Source organism: Dasypus novemcinctus, chromosome 23, assembly GCF_030445035.2.
Source record: "Dasypus novemcinctus isolate mDasNov1 chromosome 23, mDasNov1.1.hap2, whole genome shotgun sequence".
NCBI classification, from domain to species: Eukaryota; Metazoa; Chordata; class Mammalia; order Cingulata; family Dasypodidae; genus Dasypus; species Dasypus novemcinctus.
The window spans coordinates 61,788,181-61,815,737 of NC_080695.1; the positions used below are offsets into that span (position 1 = coordinate 61,788,181).

Sequence of the window (27,557 nt, forward strand, 5' to 3'; positions counted from 1 at the left end):
GCCTTTTTCTTTCAGAAATGGAAAATTTGATCAGCTTTTTTTAAAATATATTTTTATTGAAGTATATGATTCATACATGAATATGCATAAACAGTAAGTGTATAGTAAAAACACAGCAAAGCTCTTTACATTTAGAAAGAAATGATGTATGTGTTTGTAAGAATACAGTAAGTGGAAAAAAGTAAGAAAAAACCTTTTGGTATAATTATCAGCAGATGAGGAGATATACTGTACCAGTTCCCACCAACAGGGAACAGCCTGCTGGTATCTGTGGGCCTGCGAGTGAACCCTCAAAACCACTGTGCTAAGGCGAGAAGTCAGACACCAAACAGAACACAGCATGCATTTCCATTTATGAGGAATTAGATATTGCAGGTAAACAGAAACTATAATGAGTCTCAGTGATTGCTTGAGACTGATTGCAAAGAGGGGTAAAGGAATATCTTAGAGGCTGTTGATGACACATGTTGACGGTTAGGTTTATCTGTCAACTTGGCTAGGTTATGGTGTTCAGCTGTTTGGTCAAGCAGGCACTGGCCTGATTGTTACTGAGAGGACATTGCATGGGTTTAAATCATCAGTAAGTTGACTGCATCTATGGCTGACTTAAGCTACATCAATTTAGGAGATTGCCTTCAACAGTGAGAGAAGTCTCATCCAGCCAAGTGAAGGCCTTAAAAGGAGAAGTGATGATTTCAGCTGTGGGAAGGGAGACTTTCCATCCCTTCTGCAGTCAGCCAGCTTCTCCTGGGAATTCATCATTTGGGACTTTGAGTTGTCCTAAATGATATTGCAGGGTCAGATGCTGGACTTTATATATCCTGCCATAACCCACTGGATGTACTGGGGGCGAGTGTGAACTACAGGGTAAACTATTACCCATGTGGTGCAGCAGTGCTCTAAAATAACATCACCGAGTGCGATGAATGTGCCACAATGAGGGGGGAGGTTGCTGGTGTGGGAGGGGTGGGGTGGGGTGGCGGGGGATATATAGGCTGCATCTATCTTCAAAAAATACAGTTTACAAAATGATGGAAGTAGGTGGGTGAGGAGTAGGTTATATGGTAACCTCTTACGTTTGTTAAAGTAATGTTCTTTGTGATCTATTAACTTTAATTTAAAAAAAAGTGTTTAAAAAAAAAACTTCATCGGAGTTCTCAGGTTTCCACCTGCCCTATGGAATTTGGACTTGCTCATTCCTACAATCACATGAGCCATTTCCTATTTTAAAAATTCATAATATTTATATAATATGTGTATATGATATATGTGTATATATATACATATATTGCCTGTCTGTTTTATTTCCCTAGTAAACCTTGACCAACACACAGGCTATAAAAACATTCCGCATATTGATTATAGTAGTTCTTATTGATATAATTAACAATCCAGTAAACTATTTCCATTTATAAAGAGTACCTAAGAATTCAGAAAACTGAAATTACAACTATGTATGAACTTTACACACATGTACACACACACAATGAAGTTTTAGCTTTTGGTCATTATATAATCAGTATTTTCAAAGAGAAAAGATATTTCCTGATCATAATAACACAAAAGCACTCTGAATAGCAACTCTATCTGCCACAGGCACGTGGAGCATCTTTGGAGCTGCTGGGTCATGTGGCCCTCGTGGCAGGCAGCTTGGGCAGTGGTCTGATTCTGTTGCACAGTCTTCTCTTCTTCTGGGACCCATTAAACACAACAGCTTTTCTGGTCACTCAGTAAATGGGCTGCAGCAGCTCACCCAAATGAGGAGTACATCGCCTCAACAATTTATATGGGCCCACTAGGCACTGGTGCCTACTTGTTTTTTGTTTTGTTTTTAATTTAAAAAAAATTATTGAAGATAGTACTCATATACAAACATACATAAACAACAGTTTATACTAACTGTTGTGAGCTTACAAAACAAACATACATAATATCATACAGGGTCTCATACCTCGCCTTACCATCAATATCTTGCATTGTTGTCAAACTTTTTAAACTAATGATTAAAGAGCATCCTCAAGATATTACTACTAACCAAAGTTATTTTTCTCCCAACCACCCTATTATTATTTTATATCATTTTCACATGAACACACATGAACAATAATTATATCGTAAAAGCTGTTAACATAAAAAGCAAATATGCATAACATCATACAGGGGTCCCGTACATCAACCCACCACCAACGCCTTGCATTGCTGTGAGATACTTGTTACAAATTATGAAAGAATATCATCAAAATCTTACTACTAACTATAGCCCTATCTTACATTTGGTGTATTTCCCCCCCAACCCACCCGATTATTTTTTAAATATACTTTTATGACAGAAGTTGTAAACTTACAAAATAATCATGCACATGTACAGAATTCCCAAACAACACCCCTCCATCAACATACCACACTGTGGTGGAACATTTGTTACAGACTATGAGATAATATCATCAGATTATTACCAGGTCCACAGCATACATTTTCGGCACACTTTTTCCATACTCCCCCATTATCAACAGTACATTGTTGGCATAGATGCATGAATATTACATTATTACTCTTAACCACAGATCAGAGGTCACTACAGTTGTACTTTTCCCATGCTTCTTCATATTCCTACCACCCTGCAATAGTGACGTACATCTGCTCTAGCTCCCAAAGGACACTCTTGCATCTGTGCCATCACCCACAATTCTCATCCACCTCTGGGTTGACTGTGCTATCCAGTCCCTAGATTATTCTCCAACTTTCTGTCAACAGGCATTTACATCCCTAGACCACCATTTTCAGGCACATTCCCATTTATAAACCAGCTGTTAATCACTATAATGTGTTGCCATCAACTCCTTCCATTTCACACCTTTACAGTAAAGTTAACTGAAACTTCTACATATATTAAACATCAGTAGTCCATCTCAGTCCTCCTCTTCTCTTCTATAAGAATCCACCACCTAACACCAGGTCTTGATAATATTTTCCTATATTTTATTCCACAAGCTTTACGGTTCTTGCTTTTGTGTTTAGGTTTTTGATCCAATTTGAATTAATTTTTTTATAAGGTGTGAGGTAAGGGTCCTCTTTCCTTCTTTTGGCTTTGGATATCCAGCCCTCTAAGCACTATTTGATTAATGGACTGTTCTGCCCAAGCTGGGTGCGTTTACAGGCTAGTTAAAAATCAACAAACAATCAAACAAAAACCCCACCCTGCTGTGATCACATAAGGATAGCCAATGGACATCAAGATTAGATACAATCTTGCACCACAATGTAAGCACAGATATCACCTTGTTAGAAAGCTAATGTCTCAGACTCTGTACATCACTTTAAGTAAATATGATATGAATAGGGCGTAAGAGTATCACTGTGGAAGGGAAAAGGTTTTCTGGTGGATGTGTGGGAGTGCTGTATATTATATATATACATTGCTGTGGTCTAGAACTCCTGTGAAGAAAAGCTGAATAATTAGGGGGGCGGGGAAAGAAAAAGATAGGATGTGGAATTTTTTCAAGTCAACATTCTTTATCTAAGTTCTTTATCTAACTTTATCCAAGTTCTTTATCTATCCTTTAAGCTCATCGCTATATGCCATTCCCTAGTAAGGGACCATGAAATTATATTGGGCTTCAAATTTCGGGGAGTTCTGGATCACAGAGTGTTTCAACAATGGCAATGGAGGGATACTGGTATGGGGTACCAATGACAGGTGATATATGGCTGACAGGGAGCTGTACAGAACATATGTCCAGGGTGCATGGTAATGTTTGGATATACTCATAGTGGCAACAATTAAAAACCACAGTAGGGGGGGTCCTGGGTTCCTGGCCAGTGGTGCTCTGTCGTGGTCCCTAGGGGAGCAGCGACAGTCTCCCAGGTACAGTGGCGGGGACCGGGAGGGAGTGAGGGTTCAACAGTGAGCCCCTGATGCTAATGACTATGCTTGTGAGCTGATAAACCCAAAATAAGAACAAGGCCTAGAACAACATTGTGCCTGGGAATTTCCTCCTGTCAGCCTTCATGTTACTCAAATGTGGCCAGTCTCGAAGCCAAACTCAGCATGTAAATGCAATGCCTTCCCCCCAGCGTGGGACATGACACCCGGGGATGAGCCTCCCTGGCAACGAGGGACCACTATCAACTACCAACTGATGATGCAACTGGAAAATGACCTTATACGGAAGGTTCAATGCGGATCAGCAGAATATCCATGTCTACATAAAATACCATGACTTTAAAATGCTGTTTGACCTAAAGTAAGGGGGAAATGGAAAGGAGAAATGAGTTTATATGGCTACGAGTTTCTAAAAAAGAGTCTGGAGGCTGGCAGAAGGTTTGCCCCCATGCACAACTGAGCAGAGTCAGAGAGACAGATAAAGCAGATACAACCCCCAGATATTGGTTCCTTTGAGGGCTAAAGAGACCCACGGGAGTTATGGTCATGGCCGATGGGGTTAACTACCAGGGCAGATGGCCCCTCTTTGGAAATGGAGTTTATGTGTGATGAATCTGGACTCAGATGGGATCTCCCTTCATAAGACTTTCATGCCAATGTGCTGGAGGTGCAGTTAATGTTGGGGTTTAAGATATATTTAGGGGATTTGAATCTCTGGACTGACAATGTGATAGCCAGGTCCTGAGCCTCAACAGACTCCAGCACCTACAATCTGATCTATTGGACTTACCACACTCAGCTAAGATGGAGTTGAAGAAGGACAAGCACCACACCATGGAGCCTAGAGTGATTACAACTGAAAATGGGAGGATGGCATCCAGCATCCAGGTGGAATCTGACCCTCCTCTTGACATAGAGGTGCAATGGACACAACCAATCCAATGTCCACATAGAAGAGGTGGCATTGGAATGGGAAAAGTGGACATAGTGGACGAAGGGTATGGGGAAAGGCAGGAAGAGATGAGAGGTGGAGGCGTCTTTGGGACATGGAGCTGCCCTGGATGGTACTTCAGAGGCAATCACCGGACATTGTAAATCCTCACAGGGCCCACTGGATGGAATGGAGGAGAGTATGGGCTATGATGTGAACCAATGTATATGAGGTGCAGAGGTGCCCAAAGATGTACTTACAAAATCCAATGGATGTGTCATGATGATGGGAACGAGTGTTGTTGGGGGGGGGAGAGGGGGGGTGGGGGGATGGGGTTGAATGGGACCTCACATATATATTTTTTTTCTTTTTTTTTTTTTAATTGACTTTGTGATAATATTACCACATATATATTTTTAATGTAATATTATTACAAAGTCAATAAAAAATAAAAAAATTAAAAAAAAAAAAGATTAGATACAATCTGAGTACATCTCAGATTGACATCCATTTTGTATTCATTCAATACTAACACAAAATATCAAAGAAACACTTTATACTGAAAGTGAGAGTATGTTGGTGCAAATACATCACAAATTTTTATGCAACTTCTTAGTGCAGGAAGATAATTTCAAACAAAAGGATAAAGTAAATAAAGACTTCCAAGAAAAATCCTGACAGTTAATAAAGCTGCATGCTTATTCTGCCTATCCCCTTGCTTTCAACAATGAAAGTCATTTTAGAAATGTGTTTGATTAATGTGAAACTTGAGCACGCAGGATGAATATATTTTCCAAATGTGAAAAACAAAAAAGAAAAGATATGAAAATAAAGACAAAAAAAAAAAAAAAAGAAAGAAAGAAAGAAAAGATATGGGAAAAGGAGGAATCACTGGATGAAGTTATCAATGTTAGAGGAAATAGGCATATCAAAAAATAAAGAAATTATAAACCTAATTTACCTTTGAGGTGGAAGTAAAACTTCAACTAACTGCCTTCTGTGTTAAAGTTTTGAGAGAACATTTATTTTCAATGAATGCATCTGACTTCCAGCCACTGCTGCTGCTCTTATATATTCTGATCATTTAAATACTGTAGAAATTATCTTAAGTGGTTTTAAACAGTATGCAGTATCAATAATTGGTAGTAAAAAAAAAATAGTACCAAGTTTTGATTTCTAAAACGGATTCATGAGATAGTAACAACGCAAGTTATCCCAAATTGGAAGTAGCCTTGACAACTTTTCTTAAAAACAATAAAGGCCCAGAAGGTCCTGTGACAGGCGTTCAAGTAAGATGAAATTAATAAAAAACGATTTCAGATGCTTAAACATGGCAATTCTCTCCACTGAAAATGAGATAACGTAAGAAATATATTTTTAAAATATTACTGATAAGTTTGCTTACGTTCAAGCCGGAAAGGTTGCATTATAATAAAATATGATTTAGGAATAAGTTAAATATTTAACTTAAATACTGTTGCGAGATTGAGAATCTACTCTTTACTCTTCAAGTATTTTCCTACTTTGAAACTACTGAAAACAACAACAACAGAACACCACAACATTAAAAGAATGTACTGAAAACCTGCACAGAGCGGCATCCTCCCTCCCCTCGGGGCCAAGAAGTCCCGTGTCCCCGACTCATTCCCCGGAAGGGCCCAGCATTTTGGGGTTCAGTTCCCACTGGTTGCCCTTTCTGTGAATTTATGTCCGTAATTTTTCCCAGAAAGAATCCTGAAGGAGTAAAAAAGACGACGGCGTCCATGATTTTGAGGCACAAGCCCCTCAGTCACGAGCGTTTTTAGTAAAATTAGTCGTGTAAATTATTAAACGAAAGTCCACCGTAAAATGGTTGAAAACGGTCAGGAAGGTGGAAAGGTTCTGTGATCGTTGATTAAGAAAAGTGTTTCTAGAGGAGCCGCAGGAAAGCTCCCTCAGCCCTCAGCACCTGAAAAAGCGGCTTTGACTCACCGTCCCCGCGGCCCAGCTCGGCCCCAGCGCGGCGGCGGCGTCTCCACGGCGGCAGGTCCCGCGGGAACAACGCGCTGGATCCACCTGCGGCCGCCGCGCCTGGGGCGCCGGGCGATGACTCCGCCTCCCTGCGCGGCGCCAGCGGCCAGAACAGGCGAGCTCGGGCGCCCTCTGCCGGCCGCCGCCCCTCGCGGCCGTCCAGGGAATCACGCAAATGCTCAATTCTCAATGCCCAGGTCTCTGCCCTGGGCGCTGCAGATGCCCTGCTCAGGGCAAGCCTGCTCGCTGGGCGGCCCCTTACCTGTGAACAGGGCCGGGAAAACAAGGAAATCTGCATGCATTTTAACCATTAAACTTCTTCTTTGGCAGGACGGAATGCCAGGATGGACTTCAGATTTCCACAGAAAAGAAGTGCTGTCCCCAAAACCCAGGAGACAGAAGCGACCTATTTCTGCCATCAGATTCTCCATCAGATCTACAACCTCTTCGACACAGAGGACATCAGTACAGTTTGGGATTCGACCGTCCTGGGTAAATTACTCTCTAACCTTCACTGCAATCAGGAACCTCAAGCAGTGAAGACGAAAGGAGAAAATCTGGCTTGTCCCGATTTAGGAACTGTTTATCCAAGGACTATCGAGGGATTCATTCTCTATTGAAAGCAAAGGACGAGAGCTGCCGTGCCTGAATGTTATCAGAAGGGAAACTGAAGTGTGCTTTTCCACGTTTAACATCCTCACTGCAAGATTAGGAAGTAAAGGAGAAAGTTACCTTCAGGACTCTCTGTAATCTGCTACTCTAGCCCCAGAAAGCAATCTGGCCTCACACTTCTTGATCAGCTGAAACTAGCTGAAATCAAAATCATGGGATAATATTAACAATAACTTATACATCATGAGTTACAAATGCTCTTTAGGGTTTTTTTCCCCTCTGTAGGGTCTTCAGGGCTTTCTTTGTATATAATTTTATCAATTTCCCCCGTGGGAGAAAGGCATGACTGGAGATGTTTTCAGTCTCTCATTCACCCCTAAATGTCTCTCATGTTTCATTGCTGATTTCATGGTTGGCTGAAGTGTGAGATTTTCGCGATCCCGTTCACACTGGTTTGTATCATTTGGAGAGTGACTGGCTGTGTAGTTGAATTTAAGAATTGAGAGATCAGATAACGGCTGAGGGATATTATAAATATTATGATTAAGAGTATAACAAGTGTCCCTATGTTTACCTCTCTGAGGCAAGGTCCCCATGAACCTAGAAGCCAGCCAAAAAGAGACTCAGACCGATCAGCTTCGGGAGGTGTGTCGGCTGATCTGGCTGCTTCGCTAGCATGGCGTCTGCTGCCACTGCCTCTTGGTAAACATCCTTTCGACTGTTATTTACAAATACACAGCACTGGTTGCCCTCCAGTGCACGCACACATCCTTGGGAAATCAGAATATAGTCTAATGCTGACTGATTTTGTAGAGTCATTTTGTGGATTTCTGATTCTTCATCAGCTAGCAACCTGATTACCTGCCCTAGGTGGGCAATAGATGTTTCTAACTCTAAAACTACCTTTTCAAACAACCTTGTGATGTATCTTCCAACACAGGAGAAGGCTGCTCCAGCGACAAGGAATTATACAAGACAGAACACCCTGTGAGTGCAGCCTGAGTGAATGGGTTTTTCTAGGGTCCATTTAGAGCTGTATCTGATGTGGCAACAGTCTCTTTTCACTCTAGAGTATGCGAAGACGCTTTAAGAGCCCTCATTTGTCTAATTTTCCCTTTTGGAAGTGTATCATAAATAGTCATTTGGGGACAGCATTGGCTATGTATGTGGAAGCAACCCAGTTTATGGATAGTACCATAAGGGAATGGGATACTGGCTTGTCGAGCTAATTGGGCATAAATACCAAAAGGAGGGCCATAATCACTATCTTCATCATCTTCTGATATCTTGGTCCCACTTAACCAACAATTTCCCTGGTCTGACCCTCTAGCCCACCAGAAATTTGTGCCTTAAGTGGAATAACTACTTATGTTATTAAAACCATTGAGAAAAATGTGTCTCTAAAGGAAATCTGGCTACCACAGTCTACTCCTTTCTCAGGAAAGCAAAAGGAGTCTTGTCATATAGCAACTGAACATTTACTATGGCCTCCAAGGTGGCCATTGCTATCTGCCTGGTGTCTAGTAAAGCAGCACGTTCCTTGGGTTAAAGAGGCCACATTTTAATCCCAGCCTCAGGCACTCTTAGGGCACAGCCGAGAGTCATTCCAAGAAGGAGATCTAGCTGCCTGGGAGGATGTTTCCTGACAGGGCAAGGTCTACGAGGGGAAGGGGGTGGTTATTAGAGGAGCACCTGTTTGGAGACCAGTGGGGGATGGGCACAGAACCAGCGGTTACTCTGATTGGTTTTCTTTGCTATGTGGTGTGCTGGAAGGACAAAGAACTTTATTCAAGGAAGGGGAATTGTGTAAAGAGAAGATAAAAGAAAATCACGGCAAAGGTAGGGTATTGCTGGGGATGGAGATTGGGCATTGTGAGGGGAAGAGATTGAATAACAGAATGTTAGGCAGATGTGGAAAAGAAAGAGACAGGGAATAAAGAAATCCAGGAGGTTTTGACCCATGATCTTGGACATGATCTGCTTGGGCAAAAGCTGTCTACATCAGATGCTGTCTGCTTCTAGAATCCTCACATCAATTTTAACCTGAGGCCTGAAATGGCAGTGAACTCCCAAGGGCTTGGAACATGTTTCAGTTGTGACATGTGGAGCCAGGGGTCAGTTTCCTATAGTTTTACTGCTGGATTGATGGTTGATAAGACTTGATAAGGTTCTTTCCATCTAGGTCCTAAAACAGTCTTTTGTGGATTCTCTTCCAGCATACCAGTTCCCCAGGTTGAAGGTCATATATAGTCTACTGTGGAGAAACCTTGGGAAAGGAGCCTGGATTTGCGAATGGTGGAACTGGGTAGATGCAATTAGCCCCTTACAGTAATTAGCAATTTCAGATGGTAATAGATTGGAGTCTGGTACAACAGGAGAAATAATGAGCTTCATGGGTCTTCCCATTATGACTTCATAGGGGCCCATTGGTGTTCTCTCGAGAGTCTAGGTCTTATGGTCACTGAGGTTAAGAGAGGAAACTTAGGCCAAGGTAGAGAGAGATTCATATAATTTAGCTAAATTAAGTTTTAAGATAGCGTTTGCTCTTTCTACCTTTCCTGATGATTGAGGATGGTAGAGACAGCGTAGCTTTTGGCTGATGGGTGAGACCTTGCAAAGTTCCCTGATTACAGTTCCAGTAAAGTGGGTGCTGCTATCATTTGAGAGCATTGCAGGAATTTCATAGCAGTTGTTTTTTGTTTTGCTTCTGTTGTTTTTCTACTATGAGGGCAGCAGCAGACATATGATAACAAGGACATGTTCACATTCACTAGATGGGAGGAGCTGTGTAAAGTCCATGTGAAGATGCTCAAAAGGGCCCTGTTGCTGGACATTTGGGGCCCAGCCCCCGCTCTACACTTTACCAGGGTTGTTAATTGACAGGTGGAACATGATTCACATACTTGCCTTGCTTCTTGATTTAAAGTCTGTTTTTTGTTCCTGTTTTGTTTTTTTGCTGATGTTGAACCTCTGACCTGTAATCCATTCAAGCACTTTCAGGGAAGCATCATAGTAAAACAGTGCAAGGAAATGTGGTTGTTTCTGGGGCATGTAACATTTTTCAAGAATAGCTAAAATGATGAGCAACACCATGTTGTGGTCTCATAGCAGGCAGATCAGTATTAGGACGCCTCATGAACAGTGAGGACATTGTCAAAGCTCTAGGATATATGATTTCTGAAATATTTAATTAATAACATTTTCCCATACAAATTTAACCAGCAGAATGTTAGAAAATCCCTTTTGACCCTTTTTTTTAAAAAGATTTATTTATTTATTTATTTCTCTCCCCTTCCCCTCCACCCCGGTTGTCTGTTCTCTGTGTCTATTTGCTGTGCCTTCTTTGTCTGCTTCTGTTGTTGTCAGCAGCACAGGAATCTGTGTTTCTTTTTGTTGCAGGCTACAATTTCTTTCACACTGGGCGGCTCTCCTTATGGGGTGCACTTCTTGCGCGTGGGGCTCCCCTATGTGGGGTACACCCCTGCGTGGCACAGCACTCCTTGCACGCATCAGCACTGCACATGGGCCAGCTCCACACGGGTCAAGGAGGCCCAGGGTTTGAACCGTGGACCTCCCATGTGGTAGACGGACGCCCTAACCACTGGGCCAAGTCTGCCACCCCCTTTGACATTTTCCATGCCACTCATGACATATCAAATAAAACTATTTCCAGCACTTCTCTTTATATAAGGTGAAAGAACAAATCCCTTGTGATTTTCTACAGACCCTCTGGATAATCCCAGAGGCAGACTGAAAGAAAAAAGATATTTGGGGCTTGACTTTGAGAAGGCAAAATGCCAAAATTTGTCAGGAAGTTTCAACACTTGGTTAAATCAGATAATACCTCACTGATAAACAATAGTTGGCTCCCTATTTAACCAAAGTGACAATAAAAAATTTTTCAAAGTAAATGTAGGCAGTAACAGGATTGTAAACAAAAACAAAATCTTAATTCTTTTAAAAGTGAGATGACTTGTTTTCTTACTAAGGTCATTATAAAGCATAGGATCTTTGCCTTCTGGGAAGATTACTCAGATTGTTAAGAATTTCTACAACCTACTACCAACAGCTGACCACTACCCAAGGAAATTTCATCATATTAACAATGAGAAAACCAAATTCTAGTTTGGACAAATATATACTTGATACAAAAAAAATTTAGAAATAAACCTGTCAAATCTTATGACTGACTATGACAATGTTCATTTCCACCAGCCTTCGACCGTTTCCACATCCTTTCAGGTTTTGTCCTACACTTTTCCGTTTCCTATTCTGCAACAACGGTCAGCTTTTTTTTTTTTTACTTTATGACTTAATTACTCTCTTTTTTCCTTAACAAAAACACATCATGCACTACATATTTAAGTTCCCAAAAAGATATTGGAAATAGTCTTCAAACTGACATCCTAAAAAAGTGCAAAACTTTTGAAATAAAGTTTATTAGAGTAATAACTCAATTTGGTGAGTTCCAGGGCTGCCCGGGCATCCCATGGTCCCCGGGGTGTTGGGTGTGTGAGTGTTACTCTAGTGTCTGAATCTGAGTGTGTTTGTGTGGCCCCGGGCATGACTCTCTACATTCCAGTTGTGTGATCTACCTGCATTTCTGTGTCTGAGTTGTGTCTGTGAGTGTGTGAGATTCTGTCTCTGGGAGGATACTGATAGAGTGTGTGTGTTTTCCCATGTGGCTATGTTTCAGTGTCTCTGCGTGTGTTTGTGTCTGCATGTTGCCAGTGAATGTGTGTCAGTTGTGCATATCTGTGTGTCTGTACCTATCTCTGTGTGTGTGTTACTGCTGGAGTGCCTATTTTTGTATCTTTGCATGTGAATTTGCCTGTATTCCTGTGTGTGTGTGCCCTCTGTGATTGAGTCTTCCCTCTGAGGCCATTTCTGGAACCCTTAGTTTGTGTACCTGTGTGTGTTTCCCTCAGGGTGTCTGTGCCTTGTTGCAGTGTGGGTCTAGGTGTGCTTCCATGGGCCCTACCCCTGTGTGCCCAGGCATGTCTGGGGGTGATTGTGTGCCCAGGTGCATCTTGGTGCTCATCACTTCTGTATATTTCCCTGTGTGTATCTATGCACCCAAGAAGTGGGCAAGTGTGCAAGGCACCTCTCCAAGAGCCCCCAGCAGTGGGTGAGAGCAGGGAACCAAATGTCCTTCTGCCACCCTGGAGGGGCTGGGCCCCTGCTGCCCCTGCTGCTCTCCACAGCAGATGTTCTCCAGGTGGTCACACCTTCAGCCCTGGGCCATGGGGGCTGGGAGAGCTCCCAGAGCTGGAGAGGGTATTAGTGGGTTGGAGGAGGTTTGTGGGGGGATTCTGTGTCCCAGGACAGAGCCGGGCAAGTCCTGGGTCCTTCTGAAGGAATGACTGGATGGGCTTTCCTAGGGCAGGCTGCAAGGCAGAGCTTCAAGGCTCTTACTAGGGATGAGTGGGGGCCACCCTTGGGCAGGGCTGGGCGAGATATGGGGGAGGGCTGGGCGAGATATGGGGGAGTCCTGGGCTCCCAGTGGGACTGTCCAGGTCTCACCCACAGGACACAGGCAGAGCCAAGCAGGGACCTGTTGGGCCTTGGGGTACTTGACCATCTAAAGGGCATACAGGGCCACTAAGGGGGGGGAGGGATGGATGGACAGTGGAACCTGGTCCTGGGCTTATCTCAGATGACAGATTGGGGAGAATTAGGGAGGAAAGTTCTGGAAAGTGCTCTGTGCACGTTGAGACACAGAGGGAACTCACAACACAGGGGCAATGTTGATGTTGATGTTCATATTTTATTACCCCCCACCCAAGCCCAGTGCTCACTTGGGCAATTCAAAGGCACAGAGGACTTGGAGGAGACTGCAGTTAGTTTAAAAGAACAAAAAAAGTTGGGATCTTGGTGCTCCTGATTCCCCCACACCCCAATTAACACTCTCAAAACCCCCACCCCCATAACCACAGTGGGGATAGTGAGGCAGTCAGGGTTTTGCCCACTTGGAGAGTCTGAGTTTAGGGTCTTGTTGCCGCTTGCATCTGATCAAACTCCTTTCTCCGAAGTTCACTCCGTTTAATCTTGCCAGTGATAGTTTTGGGCAGCTCTGGGACAAACTCCACCTGGGTGAAGATAGAGCAAAGCCACCATGGCTTAGCCTGGCTGTGATTCCCTGACAATTTCCCACTCCCCTCCTTTGCCCTGCACAAATGCCCAGGGAGGCTGACACCCTGTGCTGGCCTTAATGTGATCCACTGGGTATTTCAGGTCCTCCTGACTCTGGGACATTGGACATAGCCACGTGGTTTGCTTTGGCCAGTGACATGGCACCTCTAGGCAGAAGAGTTCAGAACCATTGTGATGGTGGCCCTCTCTCTCCATCTGCCATAATACCCAGCAGGTACCTACATGGGGGCTGCTCCTTTATCCTTGTCCCAGGACAAGGGGATGTGGAGAAGAGGTCCCCAGAGAGCTATGGTGGACATGTGCATGAGCAAGAAATATGCCTCCAGTATGATATGCCTCTAAGCGTTCAGGGCTGCTTGTTACCTGCCACATAACCCAGCCCATCCTAACTGGTACACATCATCTAGTTTCCTCTCTATGAGGCAGCATAGCCTAGTACTAAAGCATGAACTTGGTTGCCAGACACACCTGGATTTGTGCTCCCTCTCTGCCTTTTATGACCTGTAATCTCAGGCAATTTACTTTGAATGTCTGAGCCTCAGATTCCTGTCTGTAATATGGGATAGTTACACCACCTCAAGTTGTGGCAAGGATTACATGAAATAACAGTGCATGCAGAGAATTGAGGATATGGTTTGGTACACATTGTAAGTGCTCCTTAAGTGTTGGCCTGATAGCTACACAATAAGAGGTTACTTAACCTCTTTACACATTGGTTTCCTCAAGAGTCCTTAGCTCATTGGTTTTTATGAGGGTTAACTCTGTTGGGGCATATAAGTGCTCAGTAAATGGGAGGCATATAGCTGCATAATAGGCATTTAGACAATGCAGCAAAGAAGGAAATGCTAGTTTTTTGTCATATGTGTCCTTTCCAACTTTTTTTAAAAAATAGGGACATACTATGTATAATATTTCATATCCTGCTCTTTTCTCTTAATAATAGATTTTTTATGTCAAAAATTAAGATCTACATCATCATTTTTTATTAAAGGGAAATATGCAGTCTCATGAATAATTTAAATCAACTCTCTATCATTGGACATTTAGATCAGTGATTTTCAAAGTTCAGACCATGGTCCATTAGTGGGTTGTAAATTTAACTTTGTAGATTGCAATCACCATTTAAAAATTAAAATAGATGAAAACTATCAGAATATATTGCATGTTTTAAGGATATGATTTTGTTAACATTTGTCTGTTTATGTGTGTATACATGTATGTTTGTTTATACAGGTATGCATGTTATATCTATCTATCATCTATCTAGGATTGCTATATAAAAGCCTTTCTTACTACTAATCATGCTTTTAAAAGTTTTGAAGCTGCTGAGTTTGATTTCTTTTTCAACATTTGCAAGACTATCAATAACTTTCTGGGATGTATAACTTTGTGTGCTTGTCTGATTTTTTCTTGAGGTTAACTTGCCAGCAATAGATTCTTTTTGCATGTCTGACACACGATAAAGGTTTCCATCAAAAGTTGCCCCCCCACCCCTGCCAAGCTGAATTACCTCTTCTGCCACAGAAAAGGCTAATGCTCTCAGTTCTCTAGGCTTCTGCCCAGCAGCCCTAGCAGACTTGTGGCAGCCACGTCTGGGTCAGACCCGATCCACCCGCCCAGCTCACCTTCCTGGGGTACTTGTACGGGGCTGTTACTGACTTCACGTGTTGCTGCAGCTCCTTGGTGAGCTGTTCCCGGTCATGGGACAGGAATGGCGGGGTCAGGACAATAAATGCCTTCACCACCTGCAGGATGGGAGTGGAGGCTTACGGTGAGGATCAATAATTTGTATAGTTAAGAAAAAATAAATGTTGTTGAATGAGCAGAGCAGCAAGTTGATGCTGAGCCTTAAAGTGGCTAAGGGCATGGTGGCTTTAGAAAAGGGCAGGACCAGCTTCAAATCCAATTTCCATTCCATGCCTTGCTAAGTTATGTAACCTGTCTTAACTGCAGTTGCTTCTCAGTGAAATGGGTACAATAAAATTTCTTCTCTCACAGAGTTTCCATAAAAGACTCCATGAAATTATGCATGTGAAATGTCTGATTAGTTTCATCTTAATTTTATTCCTCTCATGATTATATCACCATCATTCTTACTATAACTGTATGTATGGTTTTGTGTCTGGGATCTGGTGGGTGTTTGATATGTGGTGGTAGCTTATTATTATAAGGGTCTTGTAGGTGCTCCATAAATACTTGTTGAATCAATACATGCATGCTCCACAGTCCGATTGCTTAAATTTCCTTCTTAAGGACTGTAGTTATTAGTTGTGTGATCTGAGCAGCTGCTTAACCTCTTTATTCATCTGTATCCTTATCTATAAAAAGGGCATATATTTTAAAATTTGGATTGTTCACCCGCTAATTTTTTAAAAAAGGGTAGGCCAAGAGTCCTTGTTTCATTTCGTTGTGGTGAGGGTTAAATGTGTTGACACATAGTAAGCACTCCCTAAATATTAGCTGTCATCACCAGGTTAATCAAAAGCATTTCAGGGCGACAGGTGAGGGCACAGTGCCCCCTGCTGCGCACACTGTGTAAGTGCACACACTCACTTTGCCTTCCCTCCCCTCCAGGGTCTAGGCTGGACGTTTCCCTGCTCTGGGTCACAGGGGCCTCCCTGTCCTCTTGCTCACCTGCCCCCTAATGGGGTCCGGGCTGCTGACAACAGCTGACTCGGCCACTGCTGGATGCTTCGCCAGGGCGTCCTCCACCTCTGCCGGCCCGATGCGGAACCTGAAGATCAAGTGTTCTTTCCTTCACGGGTTCTGAGGCAGAGCCAGAGTTGGGGTGACTTGGGCCCCAAATCTTGTACTCTGGGGGGTCACATCTGCCAGAGACCCAGGACTTGCCTATCATGGCCCGAGATGGAAGACCTGGACGCTCTGTGCTAGGAAATACCAAGGCTCGATGGCTCCCAGGGCTCCTGCCATCCCCACCTCCAATGCTTTGTCCTCTCAAAGCCCTGGGCTTGGCTCAAGCAGCTTCCACCAGCGTGAAATTCCTTGGAAGCCTCAAGCTTCATCTAAAACGTTCGTGCAAATTCTTCATCTGATTCCCCAGTATATCAGCGTTTATTACAGAAAATTTTTAAAATTCAGTTTCCAAGAGAAAGGGTTGCACAGCAATGCCCTTTAAAAAAAAATCCTGGAGTCAGATTACCTCCATTCTAGTCTAGGCTTTGCCCTGTATTCTCTGAGACTAAGCAAAAGTTTTTATTGCTCTGTGACTCAGTTTCCTACCTGCAAAATGGGGGAAATAATAGCATCTATCTCATAATACTGATGATTGGTTAAGTGAGTAAATAGATACAAAGACTTTATCTAGTAGTTACTCCATAAATGGTAGCTATTATTTTGTTTCTGTTGTGACATCTTATACCCTATTTGAGGAGCATGATATAAAATAAGCTCTCCAACCAACGGGGACCCAAGAGCAACCTCCTTTCCCATACTCACCCCTTAAATTGCCTGATGACTTATTACAAGTCTGGCTCTTTCCAGACCCCCTGGGTCCTTATTTTGCTTGATTCTTTTGGACACGGGTTGGGCGAGGTGCACAAAAAGAGGCCCCCTGGGCCAGGGCCCCTTTACATGCTTCTCTGCATGGAATTAGGCTGAGGGTCCCTCATCAGTCCTGGAGGTATGACTTGGCAGGTGATATCCCATCAGGCAGGTGGGAGCAGCACCTGCTGGCCCCAGGATCACCAGACCTACCCGGAGGCATTGATGACATCATCACTCCTCCCCAGGAACCAGAAGTAGCCCTCTGCATCCATAGTTCCCTTGTCCCCGGTGTTGTAAAAGTCCCCACACTCCACTTCAGCTGTCTTCTTGGGGTCACCCTGCAAAGATAAGAGCACCCCTGCTGAAGGCAGTCAGTGTAGAGATGACGAGCCTGGCCCTGGGGCTCAGATCTGGTCTTCACTGTTGCCTCTAGCTCTTTCTGGTACTCAGGCAAGTTTTGTAACTGCTCTGAGACTATTTTCTTCCCAGGTAGCACTCAATGCAGGTTACTGCTCAAGCAGTAGAAGTTATAAAGCCAAATCTCATGATCACTGAAAAAATAACTCACTTGTACATGGCACACCACTAACATTATCAAGAGAACAGGAGCCCTGCTTATTTTATCCACTGCTCTAAGCACAGCACCACAGAGTGTCTGGCATGTGAGTGGTCTCAATAAAAATTTGCTGAATGAATTTTCTTTCCCAAAGACTGTCTCATTTGATTTTCACAGAAATTCGATGAGGCTGGCCTTTTCTTTCTATCAGAGGAGTTGTGAGTTTGCAGAACCATCATGCATGAAATACAGGATTCCCATATACCACCTGTAGTAGTCAGCCAAAAGGGTGCTGATGCAAAATACAGAAATCTGCTGGGTGTTATAAAAGGGTATTTATTTGGGGTAGGAGCTTACAGATACCAGGTAATAAAGCATAAGTTCCTTCCCTCACCAAAGTCCATTTGGAGCAAGATGGATGCCGATGTCTGTGAGGGTTCAGGCTTCCTGGGTTCCTATGTTCCTGGGGCTTGCTTTTCTCTGGGTTCAAGGTTCCTTTCTTCCTGGGGCTGGCATCTCTCTCTTTCCTCTGTGAGCTCACATCCTGGGCCTCCTGCTTAAGTCTTCAGCATCAAACTCCAACATCAAAACTCCAACATCAGAAACCCTCACATCAAAAGTTCCAACTTTGTCCTTTGCCATGCCTTTTATCTGTGAGTCCCCACCCACCAAAGGGTGGAGACTCAATGCCCTAATGATGTGAACCAATTAAAGCCCTAATCATAACTCAATCATGCCCAGGTACAGATCAGATTACAAACGTAATCCAATATTTATTTTTGGAATTCATCAATTATATCAAACAGCTACACCATCCTATTAGTGACACCTGGCATTGGTGTGATAGCATTGTTACAACTGATGAAAGCACATTGTAAAAATAATTGTATTATTAAATATACTCTAATAAAAATGCTCATTTTATATATATAGTCTATGGTTTTACTTAGGGGTTAGATTGGCATTTTTAAAAAGTAAAACTTTAAATTTTGAGATAACTGTAGATTTACATGTAGTTACAAGAAACTACAATGAGAGCCCATGTACTTTACCTTGTTTCCTCTAATGGGAACATCTTGCAAAATTATAGTTCAACATCACAACATAGTGGCATGGATATAGTCCACCAGTTATTCAGATATGTGCAACTTACTTGTGCTCATATGTGTGGGTGTGCATTTAGTCCCACACAATTTTATCACATGCATATCCTGTTTCCCCCACCATAGCCAAGATCCAGACCAGTTCCACCATCACGAGCATCTCTGGTATTGTTCTTTTGTAACCATATCCATTATTCCCTTAATCTCTATCCCTCCCTAGCCCCTGACAGTAAGTAATCCTTTCTCCATTTCTATAATTGTGTCATTTCAAGAACGTTGTATAAATGGAATCATCCAAGGTTTGTGATTGGCCTCTTTTTGCTCAGCATCATTCTCTGGAGTTTCATCCAGATTGTTACACATACATGAAGGCACATACTACAGTTTGTTTAACCATTCATCTATCTACTGAAGGACAGCTGGGTTGTTTCAATTTGGGGGTTATGATGATGAATAAATAGGTACTTTTATAGCCCACTTTAAAGAAGAGGAAACAGATGCTCAGAGAGGCACTCAACTGGTGAAATCAAGGGTTGGAATTTGGAATAAAGCTCCCTCCACAGCCTATGGCACGTGACTGTTGGGCTATGTCTTGTCTTCATCCCTTAGGCAAAACATGACATTATTTAAGTGGTACATGAAAAAACATTTAAAAACATTGACTCACATTCCTTTTGGGATTCTCTTCCAATTCTTTTGATTATATCAAGGAGACTCTTGATTTGGTCCTAACGTGTCTTTAAGATCTCTGAAAGCCTTGCTCATCTCCCTTTGTTTCCCCAGGAGGAGGGGAGGATTCAGGATAAGAGATTTGGTCAGGAAAAGATTTAACTGGGATTTAAGAAAATTGGTTTGTTTGTATCACTCTTATGGTGATATATGACTTGGATTTTTGTCAAGTGATACTGTTTCCCACATAGGGTCATCAGGTAAAGTTTTCTTTTTCACAAGTGTTTTCAAGTGAAATAGATGATCTAAAGAGAAAATTAAATAGTAATATGGATGACTATGGAAAGAGAAAGAAAAGAGTGGAGGTGGACATGAATGACTGAAATTTAGGAAACATCAGACCAGGTGTCCAGCAATGCACCCCCTGATGTACCCCTGGAACTGCCGTGCAGTTCAGTGGACTGTGTCTTGATACCATTGGTCCCCTGGAATGAACTCTCTTGATGTCAAGCATGGCAGGTTGGGCATCAGAGTGGAACCTGGAAGAGGGCCTTAAACATCTGCCTCTTTCTCTAGGAGTCTGGATTTCTTGGGTATGGAGCCTCAGGGCCCCAGAGAAGCTTCCTGGAGGGAAATGTATCTCATCTCCCTCATAGAGGTGGTCAGAGTCGACAAAGGCACTCAAGTGAGTGCTTTAAAAATATACCATTGCTTTGGACCATCCCAATTCAATTTAACCAGAATCTCTGGGGATGGACCCAAGCATCTATGAAGTTTCTTTGATTGTTGCTAATTTTTAAGCTCCACAGATATTGTCACTGTGCAGTCAGGGTTGAGAATCACTGGTCTCTATACACGTTTCTCTCTATTTATTTTCCCTTTGATTCAAGCTTAAATTTGTGCTCCTGAGAATGAAGGCTAGGACCTGCATGTTTGCCTTTGGGCAATAGTGTCACAAGAGGAGCAGTGCCCCCTTGAGGTCATGTTGACAGTGACATCAGGATCAGATGTCTGCTCAAAAGATGGCACACCAGTGACCATGACTTGGAGAAAGGGGATGGTTTTCAAGGTCTCATCCCTCTTCCATGGTCTTTCTTGGAAGTGAAGAATTTCCCCTTTAAGGGTTACTATGAATGTAGGCAGACTTGGGTTTGTATTGATGACAAGTTTCAGCAGGTTTCTTTAAAGCCTGTCACAGTTTTCTGTGATCCCTGGGTTTCTCCCACAAATTAAAGAGTGAGGGCTTTGGGCTCAAAAGACATGGATTTGAGTTCTATGCTGGACCTGCCATTTACATGATATGGGGAAGTCTCCCAATGCTTCCATGCCACAGTTTCTTCCTCTGTGAGGTGAGGATAATGCCCCCTGGAGGATCAGTGAGGTTAGTGATTGGTCCACACTCTGTGGTTGCTTAAGTGAGATGGTTTGTACTGGAACCCAATCTGCTGGCCTTTGAAACCTGCATTCTTAACCACAGGAGTTCCTTGGTACCCAGGTCTGGTAGGCTGAAGCCAGTCTTTCTCCCCATTAGCTGGCTCCTTAGCACCAGATGGGTTAGAGCAGGAAGGGATGCAAGAATGCACGATAAGCTTTTGGTAGGGATGGGGCCATCAGAACAGCTTCCCTGAGGTGGAGCAATGAAGAAGTCATGGGATGCAGAGTTGTGTCCCCCCCCCCCCCGCCCCCCACTACCACCACAGCTCTCTGCAGGGATCTGGGGGTTGGAGGTGGGGATGGGTGCCCTTACCTCGTAGCCCAAGAAGAGACCTATGGGCCTGATAGGCTTGATCCTGATGCCGATATTTCCTTCAGTGTGGGGTGGCAGGATGTTGCCCTTGTCATCAATGATCTGAAGGATAAAGTCTGTGAGTCCCACCCTGCAGGGCTTCCCCCTCCCTCCTGCCCCACCCCACAGGGCTCCCCTATCCCCTTCTCACCACCCAGCCATCCCCTCACTCATTCATGTGGCCTCAGTGGGGCAATGGGATTAAGGGAGTGGTGGAGGACACCCATCAGAAATGATATTCAAGCTATCAAAAGTTATTGAAGTCAGCAAATAGTGACATTCAAATCATGAGTCTAATTGTTTCATGGACATATTGACATTGCAAATGTTTCTTCAAATCATAAAGCATTGATCAAGGAAAAATGAAAGCCCAAATGGTGGTGAGAGCTGCCATTGTTGACCCCGGGTCCTCTGTTCCCCTGCCCCATGTGTGGTCCCCACAGCACTGTAGGTGTCAATTCCAACCTGCATAGGATATTGGAGGGAAAAGAGGGAGAAAGGAGGCAGGACAGCCAGGCAGGGGAGCATAGCTGGTTCTGCCACTTGGTGCCACACAACTACCCAACCCCAGACAAGCTTTGTGCTCTCTATGCCAATGCCATTAGGACCAAACCTGAGTGTCAAAGGGTGGGATGGCCTTCCCCATGGAACCTGGCTTGATCTTCATGCCCCTATAAAAGGCACAAGTTAATCCCTGTTTAAAAAAAAAAAGAAGAGGCTGGGGTGGGCAGGCTGGTCACAGAGCAACAGGAATGGTACCCAGCCCACCACCACCCCCGCTCACAGGATGGAGCACCAGCAGCCCTCATGGGGTCATGAGGGTGGCTGGGTGCCAGTCTATGCAATTAGACCTGAGTCTAATGGAGCTCATGGTCCTGCAGAGGGTTAACCCCAGGAACTGGATGCCAGGATGGTCCATTTGCCAGCCGAGGGCCAAGTATCCACACATCTTACTTGGGGGTGCAGAACAGGGCTGGGAACCACTCCACCTGCATTGAGGATCAGCTCTTTCATGCCATTCCTTCTGCTAGCACTGGGCTAACTTGTCTTCTGATGAACTTCATTCCTTCTTTGTGGTTCTCTCAAGTGTCATTCTTTCTCTGGCTAAGAGCCTTCAAGCCAGACAGCCCAGGAGTTGATTCTTGAATCCCCCACTCACTAGCTGTGGGCCAGTTAATCCCCCTTGGTTTCCTCCTCTGGAGGAGGGGATGATTATGAAACTGTATGAGTGCTTGTGAATGTGAGAACAATTAGTGCAGTGCCTGGCACACGCTGACTGTTCAGTAAATGACTATTACTAGCTGTTTCTCAGGCCCCAAGAGAAGTCAGTTGGAAGAGTCTCCTGCTGTGGGCTATTTCTCCATATTTCTATGCAGCCTATAGGGCACTATAGGTATTTTTGCCTGTCTTTTCCCACTTGGTAAATAATGGACCTCCGAGTACAGACACGGCCCCACTCACTCTGCACTCTCAGCATCTAACACAAATCCTACCTACTTACAACAGTAAGTACTTAATGCAAGCACGTTCTATGAGCTGGCACTGCGGCCAAAGCTTTCCTCCCTTCCACTCATTTACCTACCACAACCCAGCAAGATCGCCTGTAATAGCCCATTTTAGGGATGGAGAAGCCAAGACTTAGGAAGGCTGAATGACATGCCTAAGGATTTGAAGCCTGTCATTGGTATGGCTGAGACTTGAACCCAGGCTCGAGCTCTTGAGAGCTCTTCCCCCCTGTCACTTCACTGCTCGTGCTGGAGATTCTTCTTTTTTTTTTTTTTTTTTTTTAACAAATCAATTTTATTGCTACATATTAATGAAGCATACAATTCATCCAAAGTATACAATCAATGGTATTTGGTATAATCACATCATTATGCATATATCACTTATAATCATTATTACAGCATTTTCATGATTTCCATAATTAATACTACTAATAATAAATAAATAAACAAGAAAATTCTTCACCTTTCAATCTCTGTTTCCCCTGCTACACATAGCAGCTATTTCTGGCTATTCTTGCACAATTATTTATTTATTTGTTTATTTAGCATGCTGGAGATTCTTGAATAATGTTTCACAGATGAGTGAAAATTGCACTGAGAAATAAAGCACTTCCTGCCTATAAGGGACTAAGTATATTGTGGTTGAAAAGGACTGGGGTCTTGGATAGAGTGCCCAGTTCTGGCCTTGCCCAAATAGAAACTCTGAGCCTTTGAAGACAGGACCTGAATCTCAACATTTCTCAGGCCTGCAAGAAGATCAATGAACTTGTTTATTGACTTTTTTTTTCAAAATATACTGTCAGACAAGTAAATGAACAGGGACTAAAAGGCCTGAGATGGGAGAGTCCTCTGTTAGCTGGAGGGAGAGTGGGGTGGGGGGTGGGGGTGGAAGTGGCTCTGGCCCACATTGCAAATGGACTGAGAATGTGTTCAAAGTCAGCAATACCCCCCAGTCACTGATGCCATCTTGAGGTCTGAGATGTGCATGATATTCTAAATGCCATGCCTACCTGGCAACTCAGGGACCCTCTCTGGGGTCACAGTGTGTATGATGCATACAAAAAGTCTTGCCCCCTCCACATTATATATCCAGAAGTGAACATCTGGAGACCCTTCCCAGGCTGCATCTGTGGCTGCCACCCTAGGAAGGAATGGTGGAGTGGGCAGACCTTGCTGGCAGTGGCCAAGTTTGCTGTGGAAACCCTCCCATCCCATCAGCAGTCTGAGCTCCCCTGAGCTAATGATCACAGGGCCAGTGGCAAAGTGCCCTCAGACCCCTTCTTATGCTTTTGTCCAGTAGTTCAATCGTTTTCAGCATCATTGGCTCCTCAATGAGTTGAGGAGCTGTGCATTGTCCTTCTGCAAATTGATTCTGGGCAAATTTGCCTGGGACTCTGGAGCTCACAGTCAGCTCATCTGCCAGGCTTGATGCCTGCCAAAGCTGGACCAGCCCAGAAAGGACCTGTCCACCTACCGTTTCTGACTGTCCATAGACCTCGCTGAGGTGGACGCCTGTCTGTCTTCTCCACTTCTCTTGCTCCTGGGGCAGCAGGGGCTCCCCGCCAGCATTGCAGTGCTCCAGGGTTGGGAACCTGAGGCTGAGGGGAAGGCAGGGAGTCACTGGCATCTCAGCTCAGCCTTGCTGGCTATGCTCCAGGCCCACCCAATTGTAGTGGGAGCCAACTCAGCGCTGGCATCGGATCATCCCCACTTTCTCACTTGCCTTCTGGGCATTTTACCCATGATCAAGGCCATGTAGACATCACTTCCCATGTTCTGGCAGGGGGTGGGAGGATGAGGCTATGGGGTAAATTGGGAGAGATTTGGATGAAAAGTGGATGATGATGTAATGGGAGGGAGAGAAGCATGTTCATCAGAACTCATCTCAGGGCATTCCTTCTGACAACCTCCAGACTCTTTTTTAGAGACTCATAGCCTTATAATCTCATTTCTCCTTTCCATTTCCCCCTTATATTAGGTCAAACAGCATTTTGAAGTCATGTTATTATATGTAGACAGGGATATTCTGCTGATCCGTATTGAACCTTTAATTCAAGGTCATTTTCTAGTTGCATCTTCAGCTGGTATGTGGTAGTGATCCCTCGGTGCCAGGGAGGCTCATCCCCGGGTGTCATGTCCCACGTTGGGGGGAATGCACTGCATCTACATGCTGAGTTTGGCTGTGAGAGTGGCCACATTTGAGTAACATGAAGGCTGTCAGGAGGAAACTCCCAGGCACAGTGCTACTCTAGGCCTGGAAGCATTCTATGTGGCTAAAAGGGATATTTTTATAAACTGTAAAGCGTGAGGAATAAACCCCCAGAGGCATACTAGAATGATAACTGAACTACACTGCCTTCTGTGGAGGACATAGAAGGGCTTTTGTGTTCATTTCTGAGTGGGTGTTGCATATTAGGGGCTGGAAATGAACTGCTCAGGATATAGGGCTTCTGGGTTGAATGTGGGAAAAGAGTGGAGAAGGGTCACCAGCAACAGCCCTGAGAAAAGGCATTTTGGGGAGGACATGAAGCCTGATGTGAACATGTGCAGTGGTTTTAGGCACATCAGGTGATATGTGTGCTCTCCTCCATTTCCCCCATGAAATCTAACATGAAGAATATAAAAACTGTCACCAAAGAAGGGTTGGCTTCCTTGAAGAAAATGGGCAAGTGATGAGGTCTGAGTGCTGGCTGGCATGGGGCAAGGATGGACCAGCTCTTGAGGATGTCACCTTTCCAGCCTCCTCACCCTGGTGTGGCTCACAGTTGAGAATGAGGAAAAGGGGGGCTGGATTCACTGAGGGCTTCTTTCTCATTCTTCTGGGACTTTAGCAAAAGTAGATAAACAAGACTGGATTTTTACTGGGTTCTGACAAGGATCATGTGAAGAATGTTGTAGAAAGTAACATAAGCTTTGAAATATAGATAGAACCAGAATCCAGCTAGACCAAAGTTCCAGGAATGAGATTGAGTTGTACTTCAGAATTAGTTTCATAAGGGTAGTCAGGAAGTTCCTTGATATTTTAACTTTTGGGTTTAAAACTTCGTTATCTTTGGTTTTTGAAGTGCCATTTCAATTTCAGGTGTAAAAGGGATGTAAATCCAAGCGAGGTTCAGAAACCAGATTTCAGGTTAGCTAAAAATTAACCCTCAAACACAGGGAAATGTAAAAATAAAACTACAGTATGATAACACCATGAATCCACCAGATTTTGCCAAAAATTCAAAACTCTGACAATAAGAAATGTTACCAGGATGGGCACTAATAGGAATTCTCCCACCCTCCTTGTGGAAGCATTAATTGATCCACTACTTTGAAAATGGTATTGTCGTATGACCCAGCACTTCCTCACTGGAAACCCCTACAGAAATGCTAGCTCACATGATCAGGGTACAGGTACAAGTGTTCACTGTAGCATTATTCAGCAATAGCCCTGATGTAGAAACTACCCAAATGTCCATTAATGGTAGAACTGATTTAAAAATTTATGGTATTTTCATGAAATGTGGTATCATACAGCAATGAAAATTGACAAATTAACTGTGAACACATGCAACCAGCTGGATTCATTTTAGAAACATAATGTGGAATTAAGGAAGCTACATGTTACACGATAATGCCTGAGTATGTGTATAAAACTCAAAGGCAGATAAAACTGAGTTACTTTGCTCAGGGATATTTCATAAGAAGGAAAACTATGAAAGAAAGCAAGGAGTGGACCATAGACATCAAGATAGTGGTTGCCTTTAGGGGAGGGGAAGGGGTCTGTGGGAGCTCTAGGGTGCTGTTGATGTTTGATTTTTGTGACATGAGTGGTGGTCATACAGGTATTTTCAACAATTCAATTCTGTTTTATGCATTTTTTTCTGTGTACTTTTTATTTCACAGTGAAAATGTTTTAAAAAGAAAGTGTTTCTCTGCGTTCTCTGGGTCCTGCTTTAATGAACTAACTGGATGGGTGATAATTATCCCCACCAATACTTAACAGACACATTACACACAGGCACCCACAGATTACACTCAAAGAACAAGAGGGCAACATGGTCAGAATGTCATGCATCAGATCCTTAAAATCCAACCCAAAGATCACTGACACCAACCACCTCTAGCATTACCTGGGGAAATTCTGCTGCAGAATCATTCGAAATAGAGTTGGTGCACCAAGGCACTGAGTGATGGGGTATTTGAAGAGCATCTGGGAAGTGAGAAGGAATTTTATTTTTACAGTTCACATGACCACTACCCACTATTATATTTCAAGTCTGACCGCCTCTCTAGAAAGCCCAGTTAGTTACTTGTTAAATCATTGAATATACATATATTGAGTTTCATACCTGACTGTGTCAGGTACTGCTGGCAGAAAGAAGAATAAGGTGAAGTCAAACTCTCATGGAAAGCAGGTCCTAATATTGAACAAGCCAGGACTCAAAAGATAAAGCTGAAGTTGTCAGAAGAGAGATTTGAAGAAAGGTCTATAAGGATATAGTAGAGGGAAACGGACTTTGCCCAGTGGTTAGGGCGGCCGTCTACCACATGAGAGGACCGTGGTTCAAACCCCGGGCCTTCTTGACCCGTGTGGAGCTGGCCCATGCGCAGTGCTGATGCGCGCAAGGAGTGCCGTGCCACGCAGGGGTGTGCCTGCGTAGGGGACCCCCACGCGCAAGGAGTGCGCCCAGTAAGAAGAGCCGCCCAGCGTGAAAGAAAGTGCAGCCTGCCCAGGAATGGCGCCGCCCACACTTCCCTTGCCGCTGCTGACAACAGAAGCGGACAAAGAAACAAGACGCAGCAAATAGACACAGAGAACAGACAACCGGGGAAGGAGGGGGGGGATTAAAAAAATAA

General features: G+C 43.8%; 2 protein-coding genes across 7 annotated transcripts in view; both read right to left on the reverse strand.

Annotated features, from left to right (window-relative positions):
• LOC101438810 (transport and Golgi organization protein 1 homolog) overlaps positions 1–6,982 on the reverse strand; it is an 82,586-nt gene extending 75,604 nt beyond the window's left edge. The window contains exon 1 of the mRNA XM_058286456.1: positions 6,786–6,982. The gene's annotated coding sequence lies outside the window, so the exon portion shown is untranslated. The remainder of the gene's footprint in view (positions 1–6,785) is intronic.
• A 6,201-nt stretch (positions 6,983–13,183) lies between these two features.
• Positions 13,184–27,557, reverse strand: part of LOC101425882 (acyl-coenzyme A synthetase ACSM1, mitochondrial-like) — a 45,971-nt gene continuing 31,597 nt past the window's right edge. For 4 of the 6 annotated variants that reach the window (XM_004449847.3, XM_004449846.5, XM_023585384.3 and 1 more), the window contains 8 exons: positions 26,831–26,910; positions 24,190–24,313; positions 21,821–21,901; positions 21,169–21,270; positions 17,304–17,431; positions 16,224–16,323; positions 15,215–15,334; positions 13,184–13,525 (listed from right to left, as the gene is read on the reverse strand). In XM_004449847.3, coding sequence (XP_004449904.2) covers positions 13,421–13,525; positions 15,215–15,334; positions 16,224–16,323; positions 17,304–17,431; positions 21,169–21,270; positions 21,821–21,901; positions 24,190–24,313; positions 26,831–26,910 — 840 coding nt within the window. In that variant the 3' untranslated portion in view covers positions 13,184–13,420. Of the gene's footprint in view, positions 13,526–15,214; positions 15,335–16,220; positions 16,356–17,303; positions 17,432–21,168; positions 21,271–21,820; positions 21,902–24,189; positions 24,314–26,830; positions 26,911–27,557 lie in introns of those variants that run through there. The other 2 variants (XM_071211358.1, XM_071211359.1) reach the window with 2 other exon arrangements.